This window comes from Rhyacophila brunnea, unplaced genomic scaffold, assembly GCF_057557595.1.
Source record: "Rhyacophila brunnea isolate RB1 unplaced genomic scaffold, BYU_Rbru_1.0 scaffold_18, whole genome shotgun sequence".
Classification (NCBI taxonomy): domain Eukaryota; kingdom Metazoa; phylum Arthropoda; class Insecta; order Trichoptera; family Rhyacophilidae; genus Rhyacophila; species Rhyacophila brunnea.
Window position 1 is genome coordinate 32049271 of NW_028232837.1, and position 24899 is coordinate 32074169.

General features: G+C 29.8%; 1 protein-coding gene across 1 annotated transcript in view; it reads right to left on the minus strand.

The window, feature by feature from the left end:
- LOC147073442 (C3 and PZP-like alpha-2-macroglobulin domain-containing protein 8) overlaps positions 1–24899 on the minus strand; it is a 652526-nt gene that overhangs the window by 124239 nt on the left and 503388 nt on the right. Inside the window, exons 13-14 of the mRNA XM_085945649.1 lie at positions 6875–7120; positions 692–932 (exon numbers count right to left, since the gene is read on the minus strand). Coding sequence (XP_085801775.1) covers positions 692–932; positions 6875–7120 — 487 coding nt within the window. The remainder of the gene's footprint in view (positions 1–691; positions 933–6874; positions 7121–24899) is intronic.

Genomic DNA, 24899 nt, shown 5'->3' on the forward strand with positions numbered 1-24899 from the left:
GGATAATAGCAAAATGATAATCTACGCAGTAATTATCTTTTTTTTTTTACCTTGATTTGAAATTTAATGTAGAAATAGTATTTTATCGAGACGTATGGTAGCTTAATTGTTAAATTTTAATGTCTGTATAACGATGGATATCGGCTCAAGTTCCTAAAATAACTAGAATTTTGCTAATATGTACGTAATATTAGGTTTCTAAGGTTATCCCAAATTATTTATTAAAAAATAACATATTGAGTACATAACAAATTATTAATTCAAGACGTTCACAACATGACATTTGGAATGAAAAGGACAGGTATATCAAATTAGTGGAAAAAAAATGTTTGTTCAAAGAAGAATGATATTATATTCTTCATACGTATATCGTAAAAACTGGACGTCAATATCAATCAAATTTGAAAAACGCTTAATTAAATTTCGTCGTAATTAAGTACGGTGCAGGTTGTTGAATTGGCAAAGTACATTGGCCAAAAGCAGATGAATGCGGATTTGATTCCCATCCGGAATCATATTTTTTTTAAAGAATTTTTCTAATAAGCATGTTTATGAGGTGTTTTACATTAATATGTCACATATAAAATGGCTTAATATCATATCGATAATTATTAAATCCCTTTAAAAGGATTATATAGTTAATTGAAACGTAAACGTAAGAATTTAAAAATAAGAAAACTACTCGACTTACATCCATGCAAGAATCAAGATCATTAGCAATCCCAACGTCCAGCTCCAGAGTCTCTCCAACGGTCAGAGGAGGCGGATTGGCAAGGGCGGCCCTCAAGGCTCTCTCAGGTCTTGGAAGTTGCTGAACTGCACCAGCTCGCAAACCACCACTTCCTACTGACGCAGCCCATATTGATGCGCCGACTACCGATGAGGAGAATATGCTGTCTGGGATTACGACTTGGCGACGGGATACGTCGGACCTTTACAAAAAAAGAAAAATAATTTTATTAAAACAAATAGAAGAATATAATAACAATTCAGTCTACAAAAAAACATAAAAAATTACGTGAAACATCTTAAGAAAAGGAATAAATAGTAATTAAATGAAAAATTATTATATATTTTTATGGAAATCAGTAATTTTCAGCCTCTTTGATTACAATGGTGTAAAATCTTGGTTAACTTCTACATGTATGACACTCACTAGGTTTGACAGGGGTAAAACACGACAAAAATTTTGACTTTACGCCTTTGTAAGCCAGGCTACCGAGTAGAAACGGCCTATTATACATTGACAATATTTTTTTTATTCAAAATTATTTATTCAAATGAATACCAAAATACACAAAAATAAACTTTAAAAATAATTCATTATTTCCGTGGTTGCAGTCGCATTTTTACAAAATTAAGATTTTAATATTTGTGTAAAAACTTGTGCTCTTTTTTTGTATATCGTTGAAAATAAATAGATATTTTAATTTAAAGAAATATCTTAAATTGAGACAATCATTTATAACTTAAAGTAAAATTATTTATTAAAAATATTAAATACAATACAATATCAAAAACTTATTCTACATAAAAATGTAAAAGAAATAAAAAAAATAATACACCAGTTAGCTTCTAAGCGAGAGTATTTTTAAAACTGTGATTTCTTTCAAAACCGATTATCTCAGCTGACTTAAGCACTCTTACACGGAAACCACAGATTTTATCAATAGGTCGCATGAAAATCTTGATAATGTACTTTTATTTCCTTATTAAATACAAAATAATTACAAGATAAAAAGAACTTTTTATATACCACGTTTTTTAATTTTCTGTTGAATCATATAAACTTGACAATCCTGTATATTAATAAAAACTTTTTATTGTACTTGATAGAAATACCGAATAAATATAGAATACTGAAATGTTATTTTGACATTTCATATTGATTTCCATAGTATCGCACGTATATATTAATAATTAAGTTGCTAGGATCCCCTTAGCAACCAACAATAATAACTTTCCATACAAAACAGAATTAACTGAAAATGAATTCAATTCTGCTTAAAAATGGCCAAAAGTATTTAAAAATGCATTCCCGTCGTGTTCTGATATATTCTAAAAGTTTCAAATGTCTAGCTAGTCGGAAGTTAGTTAAAAGTCGTCAATCGTCTAATACAAATCTTGGACAAACAAGAAAGAATATATACTGGACACACAAGAAAAAATCTGTACCGGACAAATAAGAATACGAGCTAATAAAAACGTGGTAAAAATAGCATGTTTCGCCAAAATTTTGGGAATGATCACGGAATGCTGGTTGGGAATTAGTAGATTAACAGAGCATTAATCCCACATATTCATAAACGATAATTTCATTTTGCGTATTGCTAGTTATATGTAGAGATATTAATATTTGAATTGATAGACTTATACTCTTATAAATATTATGTTCCATAATATATTAAAAAAATACTAAAATTGAAAAGTATTGCAAAGCACATCAGAAAAAATGCGTAACCCAGTGCAACCTATATATTTGAGCCTCTCCCCCCATTAAAATTGAAATCGAAAAGAAAGAATTTATTATTAAATGCTAGTTTTTGTTTACGCTAGGTAATATTATTTATTTAGAATATTTAGATGAACATATTTAAAAAAAAATAATTTTCATAATTTCAAACAAGCAAATTAAGTGTGTAGTATTCTTTTATACATGTGGTATTCTTTGGTTGCATAGAGGATAGTTATTTCAGAAGAGATACGGTAGTAGTTGTTCGTGATGATAGAGGAGGCGAGAATAATGTATTTACTGATTCAAATAACTACAAGGGTACAATCGATGCAATGTAATAAATAGGCATAACGGCAATTCGGTGCGATGTGTATTTCATGGAAACTTATACTATTTACACTATGAAATAATAATTGTTTGAAATAAGTAACATTAATTCGTAATGTTATGAAATTGCAGATCCGCTATCTCATAACAATACGAAATCATATTATATATATGTACTGAAGCTAGTACCTACATATATATAAAGTACTACATCCCAAGCCAAAATTCTGATCCCGGGATTTCGGGATATAAATATATTTACAAATAACATTGATAAATTTGGTCAAAAATAAATCTAGTATAATTTATACTTAATTCGTTCCTGGCAAAACCAAATATTTCAGTTATGAAAATTGTACATGAATTTCTCCAAAAATGTAACGTAAATGTCTAGTGTATAGTGTAACAAAAATGTAATTCTGTATCATTAACAATGTAATACTAAAAAACTGTATGTATACTTTTGTAAACCATTGTAGGGCAGAATAGCCTTCCATTTAGAGAAGAGCTCAATTGCTTAAAAATAAAGAAAAAAAAAATATACTATTTAAGACATTTTATGTTAATATTGTATACGTTCAATCTTGGAAATACATAAGTTTAATGGAGTAAATAATATTGTAATATAAATAATAATGTGAATTTAATATTAGATTGCTGTTTCTGATACTAAAGACTTAATGAATGGGTTAGCGAGATTTAAAATAGTAAAGCAAATCATGGTGTAGTTATGGCCTTTCCGTTTCATAAATCTAATTAGTCAGCGAAATATGAAACTGCCGTAAAACGTATGAGATCATGGTGGAATTACTTTGTTAATTGTGCGAAGCATTGTTTTTTCCAATCTTTCTCATTTTTATTAATTTATGTGAAAAAATAAAATGAATCGGCAACTTATATATGGGTATAAATTAAACTTCATTCAAACTCAGTCTATTTCTAATGTAGTTATTTGTTATTAAAAGTATTTTTTCTGTCATATTTTCGTTTTATTTTATTTTCTATAAAAATTGATAAAAAAATCAATCCCGAAAGTTTTGGGATTATGTTTATCAATCCCGGGATTCATAGGTATCGAAAATAGCTCGGGATCCCGGAACTGGAATCCCTAGTATTGACTGATTGTACGTGAAAAATTAATATTTTAATAAATAATATTATAATTGAGATCTGGGAATCCTATGATAGCCACAAGTGATTCTTTTGGCATAAGTAATTGAAAGTATGTTCAATCTAGTCTACTTACTTGTTTTTAACCTAATATTTATCGAGTAAGCTTTTAATCCATTTTAGTAAGTAGGTGTACGTTTATTTTTACTTCTAGTCTCATAGACGTGGTTTAAAAATAAAACCACCATAATAAAAACTATGCCTTAATTGATATGTAATGTAAAACAAAGAGATATTGTTATCATATATTACGAAGAATATACAAAATTAAAGCTCAAATTGTGCAGTCCGAAACAACTGCCATTCTTTCCCTTTTTTGATATAGCCTGGTCGAGAACGTAGCATGATAGATATTATTTAAAAAGCTTATTTCAAATATTTTTACTGGTTTCTCTACAAAAAAAATAAATTATGAAATTGTCCAAATAATAATACATCAACGTCATGTACACGAATGTATAGAATATATTTTAGCAGCCATAAATCAGTGATACTGAATTTCGTCCCAATTCCAACGAAATGCTTTATTGGTAATACAATATTGAAGGGCCCATACGCTGGCAATATGTAATATTGTGCATTGGGCACAATTTATCAGGCATTGAAATAGGCTTTCGAATTTATTGAACGTCGAATAAAACTTGTCGGACGGTGAGTAAGTTGGTCTGAGCTTTTTGAAGGCTTAATTGAACGAAAGCTTTTCAAATAATATAAAAGATCGGAAGCTTTTATACAAGTTTATTTGAAGGAACAAACTTGGTGATTTTTTTTAAATCGTGTAAAGAGAATATTATTGCTTTGATTGAATAGATACTTTGGAAACGCTTTAGCGTTGATTGAAAGTTAAGTGATATGAAATCTAAAATTGTATTGAAAATGCACACGACGTGTAGTTGAGTTAATATATTTTTATAGCATTTAAATTATGTCTAAAGTTGTTTAAAAATTAATGTAATCTTAGATTTTTTTAAGCCATCAGAGCATCTCCCACCCGGAGCCAGTTTCGGGTACCGTTCATGGAAAGTCCTAAACAGACTGAGAACCATGGTAAGGCGCACTCGAGGCAACATGGTGAAGTGGGGGTTTTTCGATGATTAAACCTGCGACTGCGGTGAAATGCAAAGCATGGAGCACCTTTTTTCATGCAAGGCTTGCCCTGTAAGCTGCAATTTTGACGAGATCTTACAATCCAAGGAAAATAGTGTTTCCTTCACCAACTTCTATAGCGACACATTGTAGCTATTGAAGACCCAACACGATGAAAAAGAAGCTTAGAATTTCACTATTCTATTCTTCGAATATAAAATGTATAATTAATATAAGAATATACAAATATTCAGCCATTTAATGTAAAGTTTATTACGATACTACTGTATTTAAATACTATACTATTAATTTGTTGCATGCGTGTAGTGATTAGTGGTAAAAGAGATACAACTAAGAATTGCACAATAATCCATCCATCGCCCCGCCCCACACGTGAAAATGGGTAACTCTGTTGAATACGCCATGACTCAGTGATGGAAGACATCCGATCACCAAAGAAGCTGATCTTCAATAGACGAGAAGGAAAAATGGAGGTCGGAAAGTCTAGACTCCGAGAACTAGTTTGTGTTGAATGTGACAGAGCATAATATCTACGTCAATGGCAATAGAGTGAGTTTATGGCAGAAAGCAGAGGGTAGTAGAGACGTTTCCCGAAGACCGCCAATATCCATATCCGGTTGTAATTCCGATAAAAATGACTAATATATATAATATTATGTAGTATATGCCACGTATAAAAAATATATAACAACACGTGTGTTGGTCTTATTGTAAGCATTATTAACAGTTAAATTCATGATGGCAACACTTTACCGTGTATATTACTTTTCTAATCGATCACATTTCATTTTTAATATTATTATACACTTATACAATTACATTATCAGTGGCATCATTGAATAAAAATTGTAACTATTTTGTCAGCTCACCTTTTCCACTGCAGAGAACTGAAAGTTTTTAAATAAAATTTCATTTACACATACACTTAATTGCTGAAAAACAAGACCGAGCAATTAAGGGTAAGTATTAGTGCTAAAATTGATTGTATAATCGGCATGCGATATCATCAATGTGATAAGGCATAATATATAAAGAAAAAAATGTATAATATTAATACGATCGACCGAAGGTACTTAACGGAATTTGAAATCAAATCCATTAAAAAAATGTATATTGTGAGAAAGATACTTATATAATTATTATGATAGTATTTATTAGTTACAAATTGAGCAGTGGGAGTGAGAATATTAATTTAATGTAAACTCAAAAGAAATGGAGAGCAATGAGAGCTCAATTTATTTTTATACCCTTTTGTAAATTAATTGATAAATCATAATAATGTTATAAAACTCCGACATAAAATTTTGGTGGTCATACTTAATAAAACTAACTATATCATCAAAACACGTGTCATAAAATATTTTCATTTGGTGACCAAGTAATTGGTGTACTATATAATTTTTTTTTATAAATTACCATCAAAACCATTACCATTGAATCTCTCAAAAACACGATATTATTACGCTGTTTAATACATTATTATTTTCAATTGATTATTAATTGATATATATATATATTATAAACCAATAAAATGTATGATTATGTTAATTGAAATTTAATAAGTACAGGTAAAATATTTTCAAAAGCCCTTAAACATAAGTATTAAATTATTTTAAACAAAACAAAGTGATTAACTAAATACATAAATATTTTGGGCAGCTTAGCAAAACCTCAAAGTAAAGGTTCAATGAATATTATTTATATTATAGATTAATGGAAAAATATTTTGAATTAATTAAAATAACTGTAGTTACATACTTTCAGAGAATAATGTAATCATTAATAATTGATTTTATAATATCAGTAATAACTTACGTTATATTAAAACAATCCCACATCCAGATCCTATCAGCCGGCTGAGGCAGCAGCGGTGGTCTTCTTCTTCTCATACCAGCCGGTGTAGTTTTTCTGTAAGTGACACTAGACCTGGCTACGCTTCCCTGGTTCGTTCCAAATCCAGATCCTTTCGATGTTGTTGATCCACAGCGGCGTTGAAAAAGAGAGACTCCCGCCTCTAGGAAGTCTTCTTCATGCTGGGCTCCCGTTCTGTGATGAGAGTGGCTGCAAACAAAGTAGAAAACAGTATTAGATATTTACAATACATCAATGGCGTTGAGTGTAAACTTAATGTTAGACTTTTTGGTTAATATCGGTATACATGATTATTTTATTATATCAGAAAGAAGGGATAGGGGAGGTTTTCATACAGAAGAAATAAGATCAAACCAGTCTTATGATGATTAATATAATATCAAAATGAATTAAGTACCTCTAATATATGTAATTTTTTATGACTTTTTACATGTTATCTAGTGCTCTGCACATTTATTACAATTGGCTGTCAATGGTCAACTATGAATTAATAATATTATGAAAAAGTTACATTATTTTGTTAGTTAAATAGGTGCCTTGTTAGACTTAATCTACATTTTTAGTTATCAGGACCAGTAATATATCGTTATAGGTTTATATTGCATTTTATATTGCATTTTCAGTAAAAAAATGAATATTAGTTAAATTTAAAACAAAAACTCCTAGTTTGGCACATGCAAAAAGATTTTGTTATAAATATCGTTTTTTTAAATAATCATGAAAAGTTTGTCAAAATACTGGTAAAAGTCGGTTGGTAGAAATATTGTAAACATGTTACAGTGAGTAGTGTTACAGTGAGTATTGAAGCACTGAATGGATACGTCGTTTTTGCCGTAGTAAACCAATTAAATCAAAACTCACCATTTTTATCAATAATCACTTTTTTGTTTCTGTATTTTTATGAAAACTATCTGTCAGAAATATAGCTATTTATTTCTTAGGTCACAAAATCGAGACGTAGATGAGTACTTATATGACTCGTATTTTAATGATGTAACTTATAACTTGCTTAATGTAAGCGGTTTTGCTACACATTTTTTTTGATTGTTTTTTTTCGCTCTCCTGAATAGTATAAATTTTAGAGTTAGTGTGTTATTCCATGAAGCAGTCGATATGTTTTGTAGTTTAAAATTTAAGCGTGAAGCTTTTGATTCCATACAACAAAAGGTCAATTTATTACGCAGAAAAATACTTAGCCCCATCACTTGCCACATAGACCCGATACAAATTAATAACCGGAAAGTTTTAAATATAGGTACCATTTTCGCTGACCGTTATATTAAAACTATAAAACAACGATTAATTACGCGGGAAATTCCGGCGGGGTTTCGCGTCATTCATTAATCATAAAGGCTTTTCAGGAGCGTCGCGCTTCCGGGACCCTCCGGTTTTCTTTCAGGGATCCCCGCATGACCCAAAAAACCTGGATTAATTATTATCACCCTTGATAGATGGCAGAGGTGTGCGGAATATTTGGGAAAGTGCTTAGTAAAAGTGATATTAACCCCATTTGCTTTACGTTCATTTTTTTGGATTAAGGGTCCACGTGCCGTATAAAGGTTGAACATGAATAATTTGGTGTATGTTCAAGGGATACACCTGATTTTTTTTGTTGGAAATATGTATATGTCATTATGATGTCATATGTTTTCTCATCCTGAAAATAAATATTTTTTCATTAATTACTTTTTTTATTCAACGAATAATTCACAAGATTCAAGAATACAACATTCTAATAATTGAACATTCTTGAATCTTGAATTATTCATCGAATAAAAAAGTAAGTAACTAATTAAAAATTATTAGCAAGTTCAAGAAAGCTACAACACTAAAATATCTTGGAGTGATCCGTGACGTCGGTTAGTGATTAAATACTACCTACTTTGATTTAAAATACAAAAACCGATAGGCAATTGTAGCTCAATTTAAAAAAAATGCTTGAGAGAGTATAAGTACCTTTAGCATAGTGGTATATGTGCGTAGGCGCGAAACCCGAGAGATGCAGGTTCGATTCCTGCGGGGTGTCTTAATTTTTTGAAAAAGATTTTTACTTTTGGTTTTAATATATTTTCTCAGAAGTGTTTCTCAAAAATTATGTTTGTTCAATATTTATTCATTCGATAAATATTATAAAAGGTTATATTTATATTTTAAGCATCGTCGCAGTATTCTGAATGTTATTATCTCAATATGTAATATTTTCAATTTCAAAAAATAAATAATTGGGTACTGCAAGTAAGTATCTTTTATTATAATCATTTACCTCCATTTAATGAACAGTTTTTACTACTGCACTATTTTAGATTATAGATATATGTATATATTATCATAATTATAGTCTATAAAAAAACGTTAATTCTAATATTCAATAATTAATAGTGGTAAATGACATTTTTTCGGTATCAACTATGATGCCAGCTTCTTTTTCCTATCGTATGGTTACTATATGAATATTTCAATTAGCTGATAAACCTATATTTATTTGCAAAAAAAGAGTTATAATCTGTATCTGTAAAATATCTTTAGGTCACTAACGTGTTTTAGTATGATTTTAGAAGTAATATATTAGTGAAATGGTACATAAGATAATAAATATACTTGTTTTTTTTTAAAGAATTTACCCATATATTATATATCTCACATAGTTATACATCTTATAACTTTACTATAAATGCTTTTGAGGAAATAAATTAAAAGCATTTTTTTCACAGAAAAATCAATTAAACATCCTTCAAATAAGCTTTGAAAAATAAATATGTTTTTAGTTTAATGAACTCTCATTATGAGGTTGTTTTATGAGTTGATTTCTTATGTATTTGTCTATGAAACTTGTTGAACTGTTTAGTTTATTTTATTTATGTTACTTCAAAATAAATTTATTTCACGTGCCGTTGTATGAAAATATAACAGCGAGTAATATTTTGATAGATTTTTTTATTCAATCGAAAAAAAGGAAATTACTTATATAAATTGATTTATAAGAAGTTTTTCTCATTTTATATTTATTTATTTATTGCCAAAGTCTTATATGAGATATCATAACTAGTAAAAAAGCAAGACAAAAAATAACTAAAAGTTTTTTATGGTAGATGAAAGCTTCATAACTGTCTGGAAAGGCCTTACAATTGATACCAGGGGCGGTTCCAGGCTTAGAATTATGAATTAAAATCATAAATGAAATAATTTGAAGCAAATCTAAAAAAAAAATCTGAAATCGAGTGTAAATTGAACAACGCGTGATATCCCTATCAAATCCCACTATCCAAACTATCCTTGCAATGGACATCTGGCTTGCAAGTTATCTCAACGTCTCATGGTTATCGTGTATGGTGAGCCTCAAAAGCCATAGTTTTGATGACGTAAATACAGTATGTAGGAAAAAAAATAATGATACTTATCCAAATCATCATAAGTAACATTACGTTTTAAAAAAAAATTGGAAAACCTTTAAATCGGAAGTTTACATCATTAACAACGTACACTACCATAACTCAAATTTTATTTATATTCAGACTGGTTTCTTATTATGTTCATCAAAAAAAAATTCTGCGATTATTAATTCCCAATAAATCACAAACGAACACTGCCGAACTAATTGGCAGCTGCTGCAGAGAAACCAATTCAAGAGGTAGTCTGGAGTCGCTCCTAGTTTCTGTTGTCTACGTACGATGCACAAATTTGACATTAGGATACAGCACCCTTAAATAAAATTAGTCTAGGGTATATAAAATATAAAAATTTGGTTGCAAATTCTACATTTAAGATAGACAGAAGAAGAAAATTAAAGCCAGTTAGTCTAAAAATCCCTATTTACAAAAACATAGTATTTAAATAAATTTATTACAATTTTCTATCTTTATTTACCATTAAACACCCGTATTATACTACATTTATTATTATAGACCGCTAGTATTGATATATAAATAACCCCCTTAATCACTTTGAGGCGCACCACTGTAAACCGGATATGCGGTGTTATCATTTTGAGCTGCATCCGGTGTGACAATCGACACGGTGAATGGTTTTTGTCACGTCATCTAGGGACGTGGAATGGAGTTATAAACGATACATGAAGGGTATATAATATAATATATGCCGGCATACATATTTCTGCGTATATACTTACATATGTTATATATATTATGATGTAGATCTAAGTGATATGATAAATTAATCATAGACTAACAATGTTACTCTTTCACGTGAGTTGACATTTTTGTGTAATGACAAAAAACATGACAATGTAACAAGGGTTTCTTATATATCAAAATAGGTTCATTTTTCATTTAGATATAGGTAGGTCTATTTAACAAATGGATTATGAAAGTATTGATAAATGTAGCCAGTTTTACTTACTGACTCTTCAACCATTTTTAAGCTTTATTTGTGAAGATTGCAAGTAGAATACTATATTATGTATATTTTCACTTAAGAGACTTTTTTAAATTATGGGATGAATGAGCTTTAGTTTTTATCTTTTCAAGTCTTATACTTGAGGTGATTGGTAAGTACGTAGTAAACATAACATATTTTATAACAATTCAATTTTGAAAAAAATTGCGTAGAACTCGTAGTATTTTTTTTATTCTAGATCTAGTACACTGCGATCAAGTGGTTTAGTATTTTTAGCGTCTTATCATGTATCCGATTACGTCAGTCTTTTATTTCTTCGTGTATTTAACTTAAGCATAAGTAATTTAGTTTTTTAAATAATTATTATGTCTAGTTGATGGTACATATAACTTGAAAATCACCTTTTGAAGTAAATATCGCAATTTATCGACCAGCCAAAAAATCTAAAAAACGACGGTTTACTTATTATAGTAGAATTTTATTAACAGATAGTGGAAATGTATGGCTTGTTGATTCTCTTGATGAGAAAGCTTTGATTTTACTCATGATCTTAGATGAAATTTGACTTAATTTTTCTAAATTAGGTACTTACTAATAGTAATTTCACTTCAAAAGCAGTTAAAATAAAACAAACAAATACATACATAGTTTGCCAATCAGTACGCATGTATTATTTCAAATTAACGCATAAAAACTGGAATCGAAAGTGACAAAAAAGCTTGTAAATTATAAAAAGGTCTATGTTAGGTTCAAGAGCCTTTTATACCATATTGATTGTAAACTGATATATGGGATTGTTATTTTATACCTTGGGGTGAGTATATTTTGAATTTCAATCGATTAAATAAACGAAGCTTTCTGTTAGCCTAATACATATTAACTGTATAATTTGTCAACCCTTAGTAAGATATTTTTTTGTAAAGACGGATATAGGTTTTAATTTAACCTTTCCTTTACGATGCTAATAAATTTTGTCCATTACCGTAAGATATTAACAATATTACATTTTGTAAAACGGAAATGCCAATTTTGGCAACATAAATATTTCTAATAAGATTATTTGTTTTATCTATCAAATAATCAAAATGGCATCAAAACTTAATTATAAACATACTAGTATTTCTATACATTATTACAACATACAAGTCATAACACTATGTTGATCTTACCCCTTATTTTCATTATCTCTTTTTCACAATTGAGTATCTCTCCCTTTGTGGCGTATACTTTTAGATATATTTCTTTGGTTCGTAATGTAATGCGACTATGTTTGTTATGTGTATTTATAATTATTTATGTTTTTACTGGATAAAACTATCGATTTTGAAAATAATAACATTTTAATTAGATGTAATATTGGATTTTGATTTGGATTTTTGAGCAATTGCCGGGCACTTGATGGATACAGGACGCAAATTGGACTTTGAAACCAAGATATTGGGTCAAAATAAAGGATATTTCATACGATTGGTAAAAGAGGCTATTTATATCCATAGAAACCCTTAAAATATTAATAGGGATTATGGATTATGGTTAAAAATGTCATGGCTTTTAACACTATCAGCAAAATTTAATATTCGAGCCAGTATCTCTGATTGTAACGATTGACACATTACTCCGAGCAAAATTTGCGCTTATCTAATCAGATTCCTTTTGACATTCTTAGAGCAACGTTTACATTCATATACTTACACTACATTTCATCATAAAACAATATCATCTCTTGATAATGGCGTCTGCAACGAGCTCAAAACGTCGAGGAAAGAAGGAAGAAGGATACACGGTGGAAATTCAAAAATCTACTACGATAAAAAAAACAACAGTGAAAGCCTCAAACATTATATCGATGCAATATGTGAAGATAACGAAGTGTGTATTAACAGAAATATTTTAAGTTTAATGGGCTGGGTAACTAAGATGATATTATAGTAACGAGAGTGTTAAAGAATAAATAAACTATCGTACTGGTCATTTTCAAATTTTAAATAAGTATAGAATATATATTTTTGTTAGGAAGTTGAATTTAAATATAAAATTTACGAAAACATCGGATGAAAACAATCATCACTGATAGATGGAAGACTGCAAACACAATGCGACAGGAACATTCATTGATTCGTTACGCGAAATAATAAATTACCACTGTGAAGCTTCTGATTGATTTTGTCCACAGAAGATCATAAATCAGGACAGATGTTTCTGTGACGACGTAAATAATAGCATCATGGCGACTAATAATTTATTCTTCTGTACAGCAAACATTTATTTATCTACATAAAATTTTAGATTAGAAAAATCAATCACAAATTTTGATCGCTAATACAGGTAAACGATTTGGTTTATTAATATTTAAGCAAACAAAAGTACCTACATGATTATATTAATATTTTCATAAAATACGTATTTACACTATATTTGATTTAATGTAAAGCATCATGTCAAGACTATTGATATAAAAGGGCAAACATTTTAATCAGAAAATCGACTAAAATTCATTTGGTCAGGATTTTATTTTAATTATAAGTTTATTAAAATATAATATTTCATTATTTTTACTCATTACCTACTTGATACTTAGGATTTTTTAGAATGAAAAACATTTTTAATTACTACGTACTTACTTGAACTCATATACCGTCAATATTCCGGATATATATAATCATTTTTTACATTCAATTTAGAATGTTATTACGCCCACGAAGGCTGCGCGGTTTAAGCATTGGCCTATAGCGTCGTGGGTCCGAGGTTCAAATTTTGGGTCTGGAAAATACACATATTGCTTTTCAATTTGTGTTTTATTCAGGGTAGGACCTGATAGGTTGAGCAAGTGGCTGACATCCATTTCTCGTAAAAACAAAATCTGTTAATACAACTTTGTTGGGGCCCATTTATGATCTTATTAGGATCGTATATGGTCGAAAAAAAAAGATATTTATAAAGGTTCTTAAGATACCTACATGATAAAACTTCTCAAAATTAACTCATTTGTAAACAAACATTTATTAGGGGTGAGTAAAGTGGTTAGATAGCAGCGGCAAAGTGGTGAAATGTAGTGCTAGTGGAATAACGTGCACTTGGAACCAACTGTTGTCTACTTAGGGGAAAAATACATTAAAATTCATTCGATTGATTTCCTAATTGGATAAATTATCAGCCTACTTTTTATTTCCGTATTTCATATAGACGTTGCGGGTAATCGCTAGTCATTACTCAATGTTATTTCGTCACCTCAATACTACAACTAGATAACTCTGATTTGGTAATTGTTGAAAAAATGAAATTTAAACTTTACTCGATTAACAAAAATCTAGGCTATATTTATATTTTAAAATAAAAATGGAATATTGTGTTTATCTAATAATGTTCAATTATTTTATGAAAACATATTGTAGATATATTATTTTATTTATTTAATGTATTCATGGTTTTTAAGTTAGCTAATATTTCCAAACACAAAATTAATACAGTTCCCATTAACTACTGAATTACCTAGTTTTATCAATTTGTAGAGAATAAAATGTAGAATTATATTCAATATATTATATTCTATCTTAATTAAGTACAGTGAGCATCAAGTTATCTAGTTGTAGTATTGAGGTGACGATTTATAAAACGTGTTTTATTAGTATACACGATAATAATATGTATTATATGTATTTCAAGTTAATTGAATATATCTTACAAACAGAGCCTTAACATGAAAATAATAAATTTCAGCTTCCATAATTATTATGTGACTAGTGACCACTAGAAAGCGTCGTGGAAAACCGAAGAAAATTCATCACGTCACAGCATACGAAAAACCTCATACCAATTCACATTCCGCCGATTGAGTTCTTTCACAATTTTATGTAACAATAATAAAACATAGTAATAAGATGAAATAACTCGGATTAACTACGATCGTAAAATATATTATAGGCAATTCAAAGATTTCGATATGTGATTTGTGAGAGATTTTATTTTTATTTGTGGCTTTGTCGCAAAAAGGACTTTTCTATATTATTCGCAAAAAATAGGTAAACCCATTATATACATACATATATTCGCAATACAATATCGTCACCCCATTTATAACCTTACAGAAAGTGTAAAATTACATTTGTAGCATATTTTATAATAGCAGTTTTTTAAAATATGTATTTAGTGCATATCTCAAACTAAATAATTATACGTCCACATTAGTTTAGTAACGATTTAAAGACGTAAACATAAAAATGCTCATACTTTTTTAAATAGATTAATAATGTTTCAATTAAACATACTAATAATAATATACTACTTAATCCACAAAGTCTATTAAAATTAATCGTATAAGTTTCATTCATTTACCAATAGTTATTTATACAAATAATGTTTATGTGGAAAAAACAAATATGTTTAATATGATTATATCCAGAGGGTAAGATAGACCTTGTGACAGTTTAAAGGTACATACAGGCGGGTTAAATTTTTATTTACTGGGATTTTTTTAGTAACAATGAAAAGCAAAAAAATTAAAATTAAAAAAAGAATAATTGTGTGTGGCAACAGATGTCGTGTCGGTCAAATGAAGGTGCTACGTTCCAAGACATTTGACCGATACTTAAACGAGTGTTTCTCCCATTTGAGTAAAGCATGCTGCGAGTTTCTTTAGACCCATCAATAACAATATATAGACATGGTGGAGACGGAAGTGCAATAACGAGCTTTATGATTTAAACAGGAGCCCGTACGCCATACAGTTGATTAAATGAATTGCCTAAGATAGCTGGGACGTTCAGTCAGGATGGCAAATTTACACATGACTAAGAACCTAACATTCGGGAAGCCGGAAGGTAAAAAATCCCTGATTGACAAGATGGAGGGATAGTGTTAAGTTGAGTTTAAAGATATTGGGTGCCCAAAAATGGAGAGAAGTGGAACAGATCTGGATGGAGAAATCGTGAAATAATTTTTGGAAGCTGCATTCTACACCCATATACATAAAAAAGCTTCGGATTGTCTACGAAATTTTGGCAAAAATTAAAAAGGAATTATAATGTGAAGCTAGATTAGGCATTGCTATATTATTTTGATCCGCATTTTCTATCCGTAATTTTATTCTTCTCTGCCGTTTATACTACTGTTGCGTATTGTATTCAGATTAATTCATCTTGAATCTTAATTAACTCAAAAACTAAGAAATCATACGTTATGTAAAGCAAAAACTGTGGTGAGGATACATGTCTAATTTATCGTACTTTTGTTTGGGAAAATCTTCACCTAATGACATTTCGCTATTTTTAGAATTTCACAGTTCACTCAAAACTTAAGTTTTTATTTTGTGAATTAAATTGAAAATGCGTTTGATATCGGAAATAAAATGCTTTTCATTCAATTGATACCGACATAGCAATTTTATTTATATACGAACACGCGATGAAAGTTTACTTGAAAGGTCACAAAATAAATAAATATGTTCAATAGAAATACGTAGTACCTATAGTAGAGTAAATCAATTCAAAGGAATTGAAAAAGTAAATTTATGCAGACCAAAATCACTGGTTTTTTGAGCTTTTTGGTTCTGATACTTTGAATATGATGAAACGCAAAAGCTCCGTCATACAGAGCGGGAGTGTTTCACTTTATTCGAAAAGCTCTGGAATCCCCGGCGAGCTATAAATATCGAGAACGCTTTATGATGAATTGCCCTAATAACAACACGCCTCTCTTTGCAGATACGTTACGGCGTGCCTGGATCGATTCATTCGCAAAGTGAATATCTCTGACCTTTTGTGTTACGACGCGCACCGGAAATGGGAAGAGGAATTAGTTTTTCGGAGAGAAAAATATTGCAATACATCCAGATTGAGGGTAAAAATATAAAGAAACATGTACAATTATTAATGATTGATTTTTTTGTGTTTATTAATAATATATTATTTTTTAACAGTAGACAAGATCTACTGAGGTTCAGAAATTTGGAAGAATAAAACATAATCTGAATATTTAAAAATATATAGATAACAAGATAACTTATAATCAATTATGTTAATTGTTTATTTGTTATATTATTATAATATAACGAGAGTATACTGACAGAATGCATTATTTCAGTATTTGCTGTTTTTCTGTTTTAAATGCCAAAATGTATACAATTTTACGCTCTACGTCCTGGTGAAACGCACAAAGGCATAGGATATAATGGTGAGAAAATAGAAACATTATTAAATCATATTGTTATTTTTTTATTCTGATAGAAAGCATGATAATGACCTAATACGTTCTGCGTATACAAAATACAGGACTTGTAACATGTCGTATATTGTGTTTGCCATAAAGGTTAGTCTTTATAATTTAGAAAAAATGTTTTTAAATCATAAAAAAATCTACGTGGGAGAACGCTTTGAAAAAAAAATGAAAGTCCTTTTTGCGATTATCTCAGAACTTGTTTTAATGAGTTAATGCTTTCTGTCAGTATACCCTCGATAATATAATTATTAAACTATATAATTGTTAATTAATTTTTTTCAAAATTTCAGTTAATAATAATATATTCTTTTCGAGAGATTTAGCGTTTATAATAATCTCTAAAATAGGTTCATGGCATGGTATTCACCAAATATTATGAGGATTGTTTTTACGATATTTGTTTTGCTCACATACGACTACCGAAATTGTTGTTTGAGTTTATGTAATGTTATATTATATTATTATTGTCAATACTGTGTGCTGGGGATAGAATGAAAGCTATGTAATGTAGAAAATGTGTAGTTAGTAAAATTCTAAGTTATAATTGAGTAGAGGTGGTGAACATTTTTAAAATTACCTAATAGTTATTTTAAAATTTTCATCACACAAAAGTAACAATCACTATTTTTAAAGCCTAATTGCTTCCTTACCTAACCTAACCTAACCTAACAATTTTCCACCCCTTTTACTCAATTATAACTAGATTTGAAATTTTATCAACTATCCCTTTTCCACATAGCTCTCTTTCTATCACCGTCACATATAATTATAATAATTATAATATTCAATAAGTCTAAAGTTTTGCACCATTTTTCTATGAACAGTTTTAAAGTACGCATGTACGCATGTAAATATATTATAGTAAATTTTAACTATGGCAATAAGGCATGTAAATGTATATATTAGTCAAAACGCAAATATAATACAAAATAAACTAGAAATTAATAAAATAATTATTAGACAAGTAGATAGACATCAGTACATGTTGCAAAATATATTGCCGACCTGAAGAAATAAAAATCATTTATGGATGTTGCTAAGTGAATATAGCCGTTAGAAAAATGTGGTACATTGGTTACTAAAAGACATCAACCGAGCACAAGGAAACACTAAAACCTACTAAACCGATAGTTCGAGTTCAATGAAAGTACATAGCAGCGTAAAGCCAGGAATAGAAGAAGCTAGTAATGCTTTCATCGAGATGTAAATGATCCTCAGCTGTGTGGGTTTCAGGTATGGTGGATGAAGAAGCTGCGATTTGATAGTTGCTCTGAATGGTGGAGCGAGTTTTATTTGCAGCGTAAGTAGTCGGTATAAGAGTATGTTATAGTAGTTATATTAAAATACTTATGATACGGTTCCAAGGTCCGAATCTCGGTAGAATGCGATTTTGTTCGGAGCAATATAGAGACTAAGATACTAACAGACCGAGAACTTATATTCGAGTGAATGTCCAATGAATTATTATGATTCGTTATTTATTCACGTACTCACAATCCAAAATTATCTTGAATAATTAGGAAATAATTATTATAATTAAGTCAGTTATTTTAAATAGAGTTTATGTCATCGAATATGGCTGATTATGTGGAAAAACGGATATTGCGGAAATTATAATTACAGTAAGCTATTTACTGAGTTTGCAATTGGACTCTACGGGAAATGTATATTAAAGAATTTATAATTGCGGAAAGTTATTTATTATTGCCGATCGATATGCTGACACGGAATGAGTTGTTTATCCCTTTAGTTGTATACATCCATATATGGTGAGGCTACAAAATACTGCATCACCTGCAGGTAAGCTTTACCGCTTTACTGTTTCAAAGATGTAAACTAAGAAAACTAAACTGAGATATTATTAATGCAGGTGATCTGTAATAAGATATTCTGATTTCAGTTTTGTAAAGCCTATCAATTAGAAAGACATTTTTGCCAGGCTCTTTTGGAATAATAATAATCTTAATTACGCAAAACTTCCAAAGGCGTTTCATTAAAAATACCACTCTATTGAATGCCACGCAGCCAGAGTCTGGAGACTGATGACATTATTAAAAGTTGGAGTTCTGCAAAGTCTCCGAGACTCGGTGAGAAGCTGGCAAGTTTTAGTAATTGGCTAATTTACTCTTCAAACAAAATAAATTACAGTGTCGAGGTGACGTAAGACGGCCGAGGACGCAACGAAATATTTAATGAGGGGGTTATCAATTTTATGTACCCGAGAAAATGAATGTTTCACAAAAATATTAAATATTTTATGAATATTTCGTGTATATTAGAGTACTGAGCGACGATGCTGATAGATATTCCAAACCCTACAGCTCAGTGAAGTTTGGTGTGTGCTTAGTTCAGTCATATTTTTATTCAAATCTATTACACACATGTTAAGAATAGGGCAGTCCGCGGTGGCCGCGCGGCTTAAGCGCCGGCCTATAACGTCATGGGTCCCAGGTTCAAATACTGGGTCTAGAAAGTACACATATTGTTTTTTCAATTTGTGTATGAGTCAGAGTGTGGACATAATAGGCTGAGCAAGGTGACATCCATTTCTCGTAAAAACAAAATCTGTTAAAACAAACATCCTCTCTATGGAGGCCCATAGGATCGAACATGGTATGGTTCTTTATTCTGACATAAATTCCTCAGAAAGATAACTAGTAAAAAATATATATATATATATATTAGTAATGGGCCTAACTAGAACCGACAAGTCCGACAAAATTGATTTGATATTGAAATTCCTCGAATGCATAGTTATTGGATAATTTCATCATGATTAAGTATTATACCGACAGATGCGGGTTTGAGTCCCACTCGGCACTAATATTCTAATAGGTGTTGTAGGATATTCTTAATATTATGTAAATCTGTGGTTTTTGAAATTAGACCACGTTGGTGCATTGAAATTGAAAGCTGAAGCATAATATGGACTATGTATTTTCACTCCACACCGGTGTGCATCGTGATGTAACGAACGTTACCTGCAATTTTGTCACTAAGTTGTGCTGAGAGTGTCCCAGGAGCAATTTTCAGAGACTTTGATATGCGTGAACTGCACGCGTGCATATAGATTAATAATCAATGTTTCAAAAACTAAGTAAACGCTCAGCATGCATAGGGAGGGATTCTGCAATGTGCATGCTGATGGATAATATTATATAGCTGTAATATAACAAAAACGCAAAACAAGACTCCGGGATAAGTAAAAATATGCTTTATAGCAGGAATTAGATCATGTTCGACAATTTTTCCGAATGCCGAGTTGAAAATATTGGATCGAGAAACAAACTTTTGATATACAAAACCATGTGCAAGACCAGTAAAAACTTATAGTAGTGATATTGTGAACATCGTGTCTTGGAATTTTAATTTCGAGAGAAAACTTTTATGCAAGTTTCTTGATTTCATACCAAATAATGAGGCTAGTGAAATGAATGTGAACCATGATTTCGTTAATGTAAATAAACAAAGAATCATTTAAAGATTCATAGAGATATACATATTGAAATAGTGCCAGATAATAGGTCGCTAAAGATTCTGGCCAAGTTGGTACTTCACGGGCAGCGATGTATGTTTATATTGGCGGAGGCCACGAAAAATGTAGATGAGATATGCGAAGAAAGGGCAAGATGCAAAGGTAATGAGATTAAAAAAACATGGACTGAAGTGAGTTAAGAAAGCCAAATCCCACCCTAGAATGCAACGGCGAGAAATAATAATAGATATGTGGACATAGATAGGTATTATAAAAGATGGCTTAAAATACTAAAAACAAATCATGTTACAACGAAATGAAATACGTGCGCAGATTTACATTTTATATTGTCTTGCATGAGAAATTATTAAAAATAAACACTGTTTAATGAGTGTTAGTATTTTTAAAAATATTAACGAGTCTATAAACACACTGTAAAGAGGTTATGCAAAATAAACTTACACTCACACATGAAAGATTTTGTTTGATCAAATAGTTACATGACACTTTGTATATACACCTTGGTAAATATCAGAATCCTACTGCAACAACTTTACTATGAACTGATTTCAGTGTGATTAGCATCAAATCGGGGTATAAATGAGTGAATATATTCCTGTCTCAGTTAATATTATTGGATAAAATCTAGAGCACGGAGAACAATATAATATTATTATAAGTAATAAATAACTTATTTTAATACAATTAAAATGACATGGAATCTGCTTGAACACATATCAATAATTAGGTTCACATAACTAAATTATACGTTTAATATTTGACCGCATAAAACTAACACAGACTTATATCGGGGGTAATAGGAAGATGCTTGGTAGTACCCAATGACATTATGTAGTACCAGATGTTATGAATATATTCTGTTTTGAAGGTTACTGTTTATTGCGTGACATGAAGTGTTTCGGGACGTGATGAATAACACACAGAGATGGTATTTTCATGGTTTTATATTGAAGTAATAAATTTAGTATAAACATGGCACACTTAGTAAATGGCTGTCACATTGATTTTAAGTTTAAGTTGATATATTATTCACATTATAATTTGGAATTTAGATTAAGTGAGACGCGGAACAAGGATGTGTCATCGACAACATTGTTGAAAGGCTAACATGAAACTGTTCTAGGACGGTCGAGATGCAACCGTTTCCTTTTCTGTTTTGGCGTAGTTGTCTATGTCTATCAATAATTATCATAGATTACACCATGACAGTCTGTAGGTTTATATACAAAACCTTCACAATTACCTACCTACTAAAATTATTATCATACTTAAAAAGAAATATATAAATTTATAAAAAAAGCATAATATATTATTAAATTGGTACAGATGTCTATTATCCGTTACTAAAATCATAATATTGTCATTTTGGTAAGCCACTGGCACGAAACCGATGTCACGAAAACCCATCAAGGTGTGTTGCTTTTTGGTAAATTTCCCAATAAGTTTCAAAAATTTCATAACGCTTATGTATAATTTAATGTTTGAAACTTTTCCTTATTTAGGTATGTATTGAAAAGTTGACAAAAGTTTATCAAAGAAGGGGCGGCACGTGGTAACATCGATTTATTTTTGATCTGTTATAAGTTACTACTATTATAATATGAGTATCTAGACAATACGTAGCAATAAACAACCTCTCAACTAAAATCAATAAACAAATAGTAAATTGGCTCTACAGTATAACAAAAATTCTTGTTATATTAATTTTAGAGAAATGATTGTTAGCATTTTGTCTAAACCATTAAGCCCTTGCTAAATCAAGCACACATTGATAAATATAATAATATATATTAATTTAAACAGCGGTGAAATCGAATACACAATATTCTGGGCTTCCTAGGGTGTATATAATGTAAATATAAATATAGATAACGTATAATATATTATAAACCACGAAGATGTTGAAAGATGTAACCCGGGTGACATAAAATTATTTTCTTGGGAAGTAATGACAGCTTAAAAAAATATATTTAACTAAAGTAGTGTCTTATAATAACATTATGGGATTGTCAACTGGCCTGCAAAAATATTCACCGTCCCGAAATGAATCCATATATTCAGGATAAAAAAACCCCTCAATTTTAAAGAAATTCAGACCGTGATTTTCAATAAATAATATATTTATTACACACAATATTCCTAACACCCCCTGTATAATTTTTTTAAATTGTTCAAAATTGAGTATGAATAATTAATAATATAATTTTATCACGTCACCAAGGTTGTTAACACTCAAAGCAGCGTTCGATTGTATTTTTAAAATTGGTCAGCATTGAAAGTATATTCATATTAATACTATCGACCGATGGTACTTGATGGAATTTGAATTTAAATCCATAAGAATTGAAAGTATTTTAGCTACATAGCTATAAAAAGAGGATAAGTCTGAAATAGGTAATTATTATTGTTATAGATATATATTTTTTTTCAATAAATTATATGGATGCCTATATAAGTAGGTACATAGTAATCAATTATTTTTGAGTGAAAAACATTGTGGAATCATGTTATTCAGTAAGTATATTGAAATTCTTGCTTTATTTTGCATGAGCCAGAGTTATCTCAGTATAATTAGCAACATTATAGATGTACTTAATTTATTAAAATTGTATTATAATAAAATACATAATACATAACAATACAAATAACACTACAATAAAAATACATAACCTACAATAAAAAGTGTACTAAATTAAAATAATATAAATGAATAAGTATTTACTTAAAATATAAACGCTTTGCTGTATAAATCAAATAAGAATATACCAATGACGATCATTTATGATCGACGATAGAATTTCTTACTTCAATAAAGTGATTTATTGTCTTACAAAAGTGGAGCAGTTATTTCCTAATCTACGCCTCTGAACTGTTAATATATTGTTTTCAGACATTTTTTATACTGTGAATGCACATTAATTATTATTTAATTTATTTTTTCTCTAAAATATTTGCACGAAATACAACGATTTAACAACATTTAAATATTCTTTTTTTCTTTTTCTGTCTATGTTCGCTTCTAAGGTGAATCATAATATGAACTCCATGCGATGCTTTTAAAAATCCTCAACGCTTGTCATTATTTTAAAATATTTCAGATTAATTTTGATATACCATAATATTTCTAGAAATCTTCCAAGATAATTTAATTTTAGATAATGAAGAAGTCACAGGATATGTTGAGATTCTTTCAAGGGATGATGGCTGAAATTATGTAGTAGATGTGATGATAGGGATGTGTAGTTTATTTTTTTATTATCCTTTAGTTTTTAATAAAGTACCACTGCACACTTAGTATATTATGTTGCAAGGATCTATTTTCAAAGTACAGGATACGATATAATTATCTTTAATATGCCAGCATTATTTGGAGTCCTAATAGGTTCATGCACACAATTAAGCTGGATCGAGTCCACAATAGATTTCTTAGATTTCTCTACTTAAGAACATACGGGTTCTTTCCTTATGATAATGACAATAAAATGAATTTCCCGACTCGTTTTCTTCTGGGTATGCTATCAATGCAATCCCTGTCTACCCGAAGAGTGATTGTTCTTTTAAAGCATTTCTTTTTACTTCTTCGTGGGTTCATTTACAATCCGCATATACTGGCAAATATTAATTTTCATGTTCCCACCAATATCACTCGCAGCTCCACGGTCTTCAAGATACCTCGTCGCAGGACAGATGTTATGTTTCATGATGCTGTGTATCGTGCAATTAGCTTATTTGATGGCACCATAAAGGTTGATTTGTTTTTTATTAATTATATAATGTTTGTAGACGTTTTAAATAGGATAAATTTATAATTGTATATATTATCATATTTCTTTAATATTTACACATGCTGTCTTTTCCTCTTTCTTGTCATATTAGTTGTTATTTGTAATTAAGATATTTTTATAT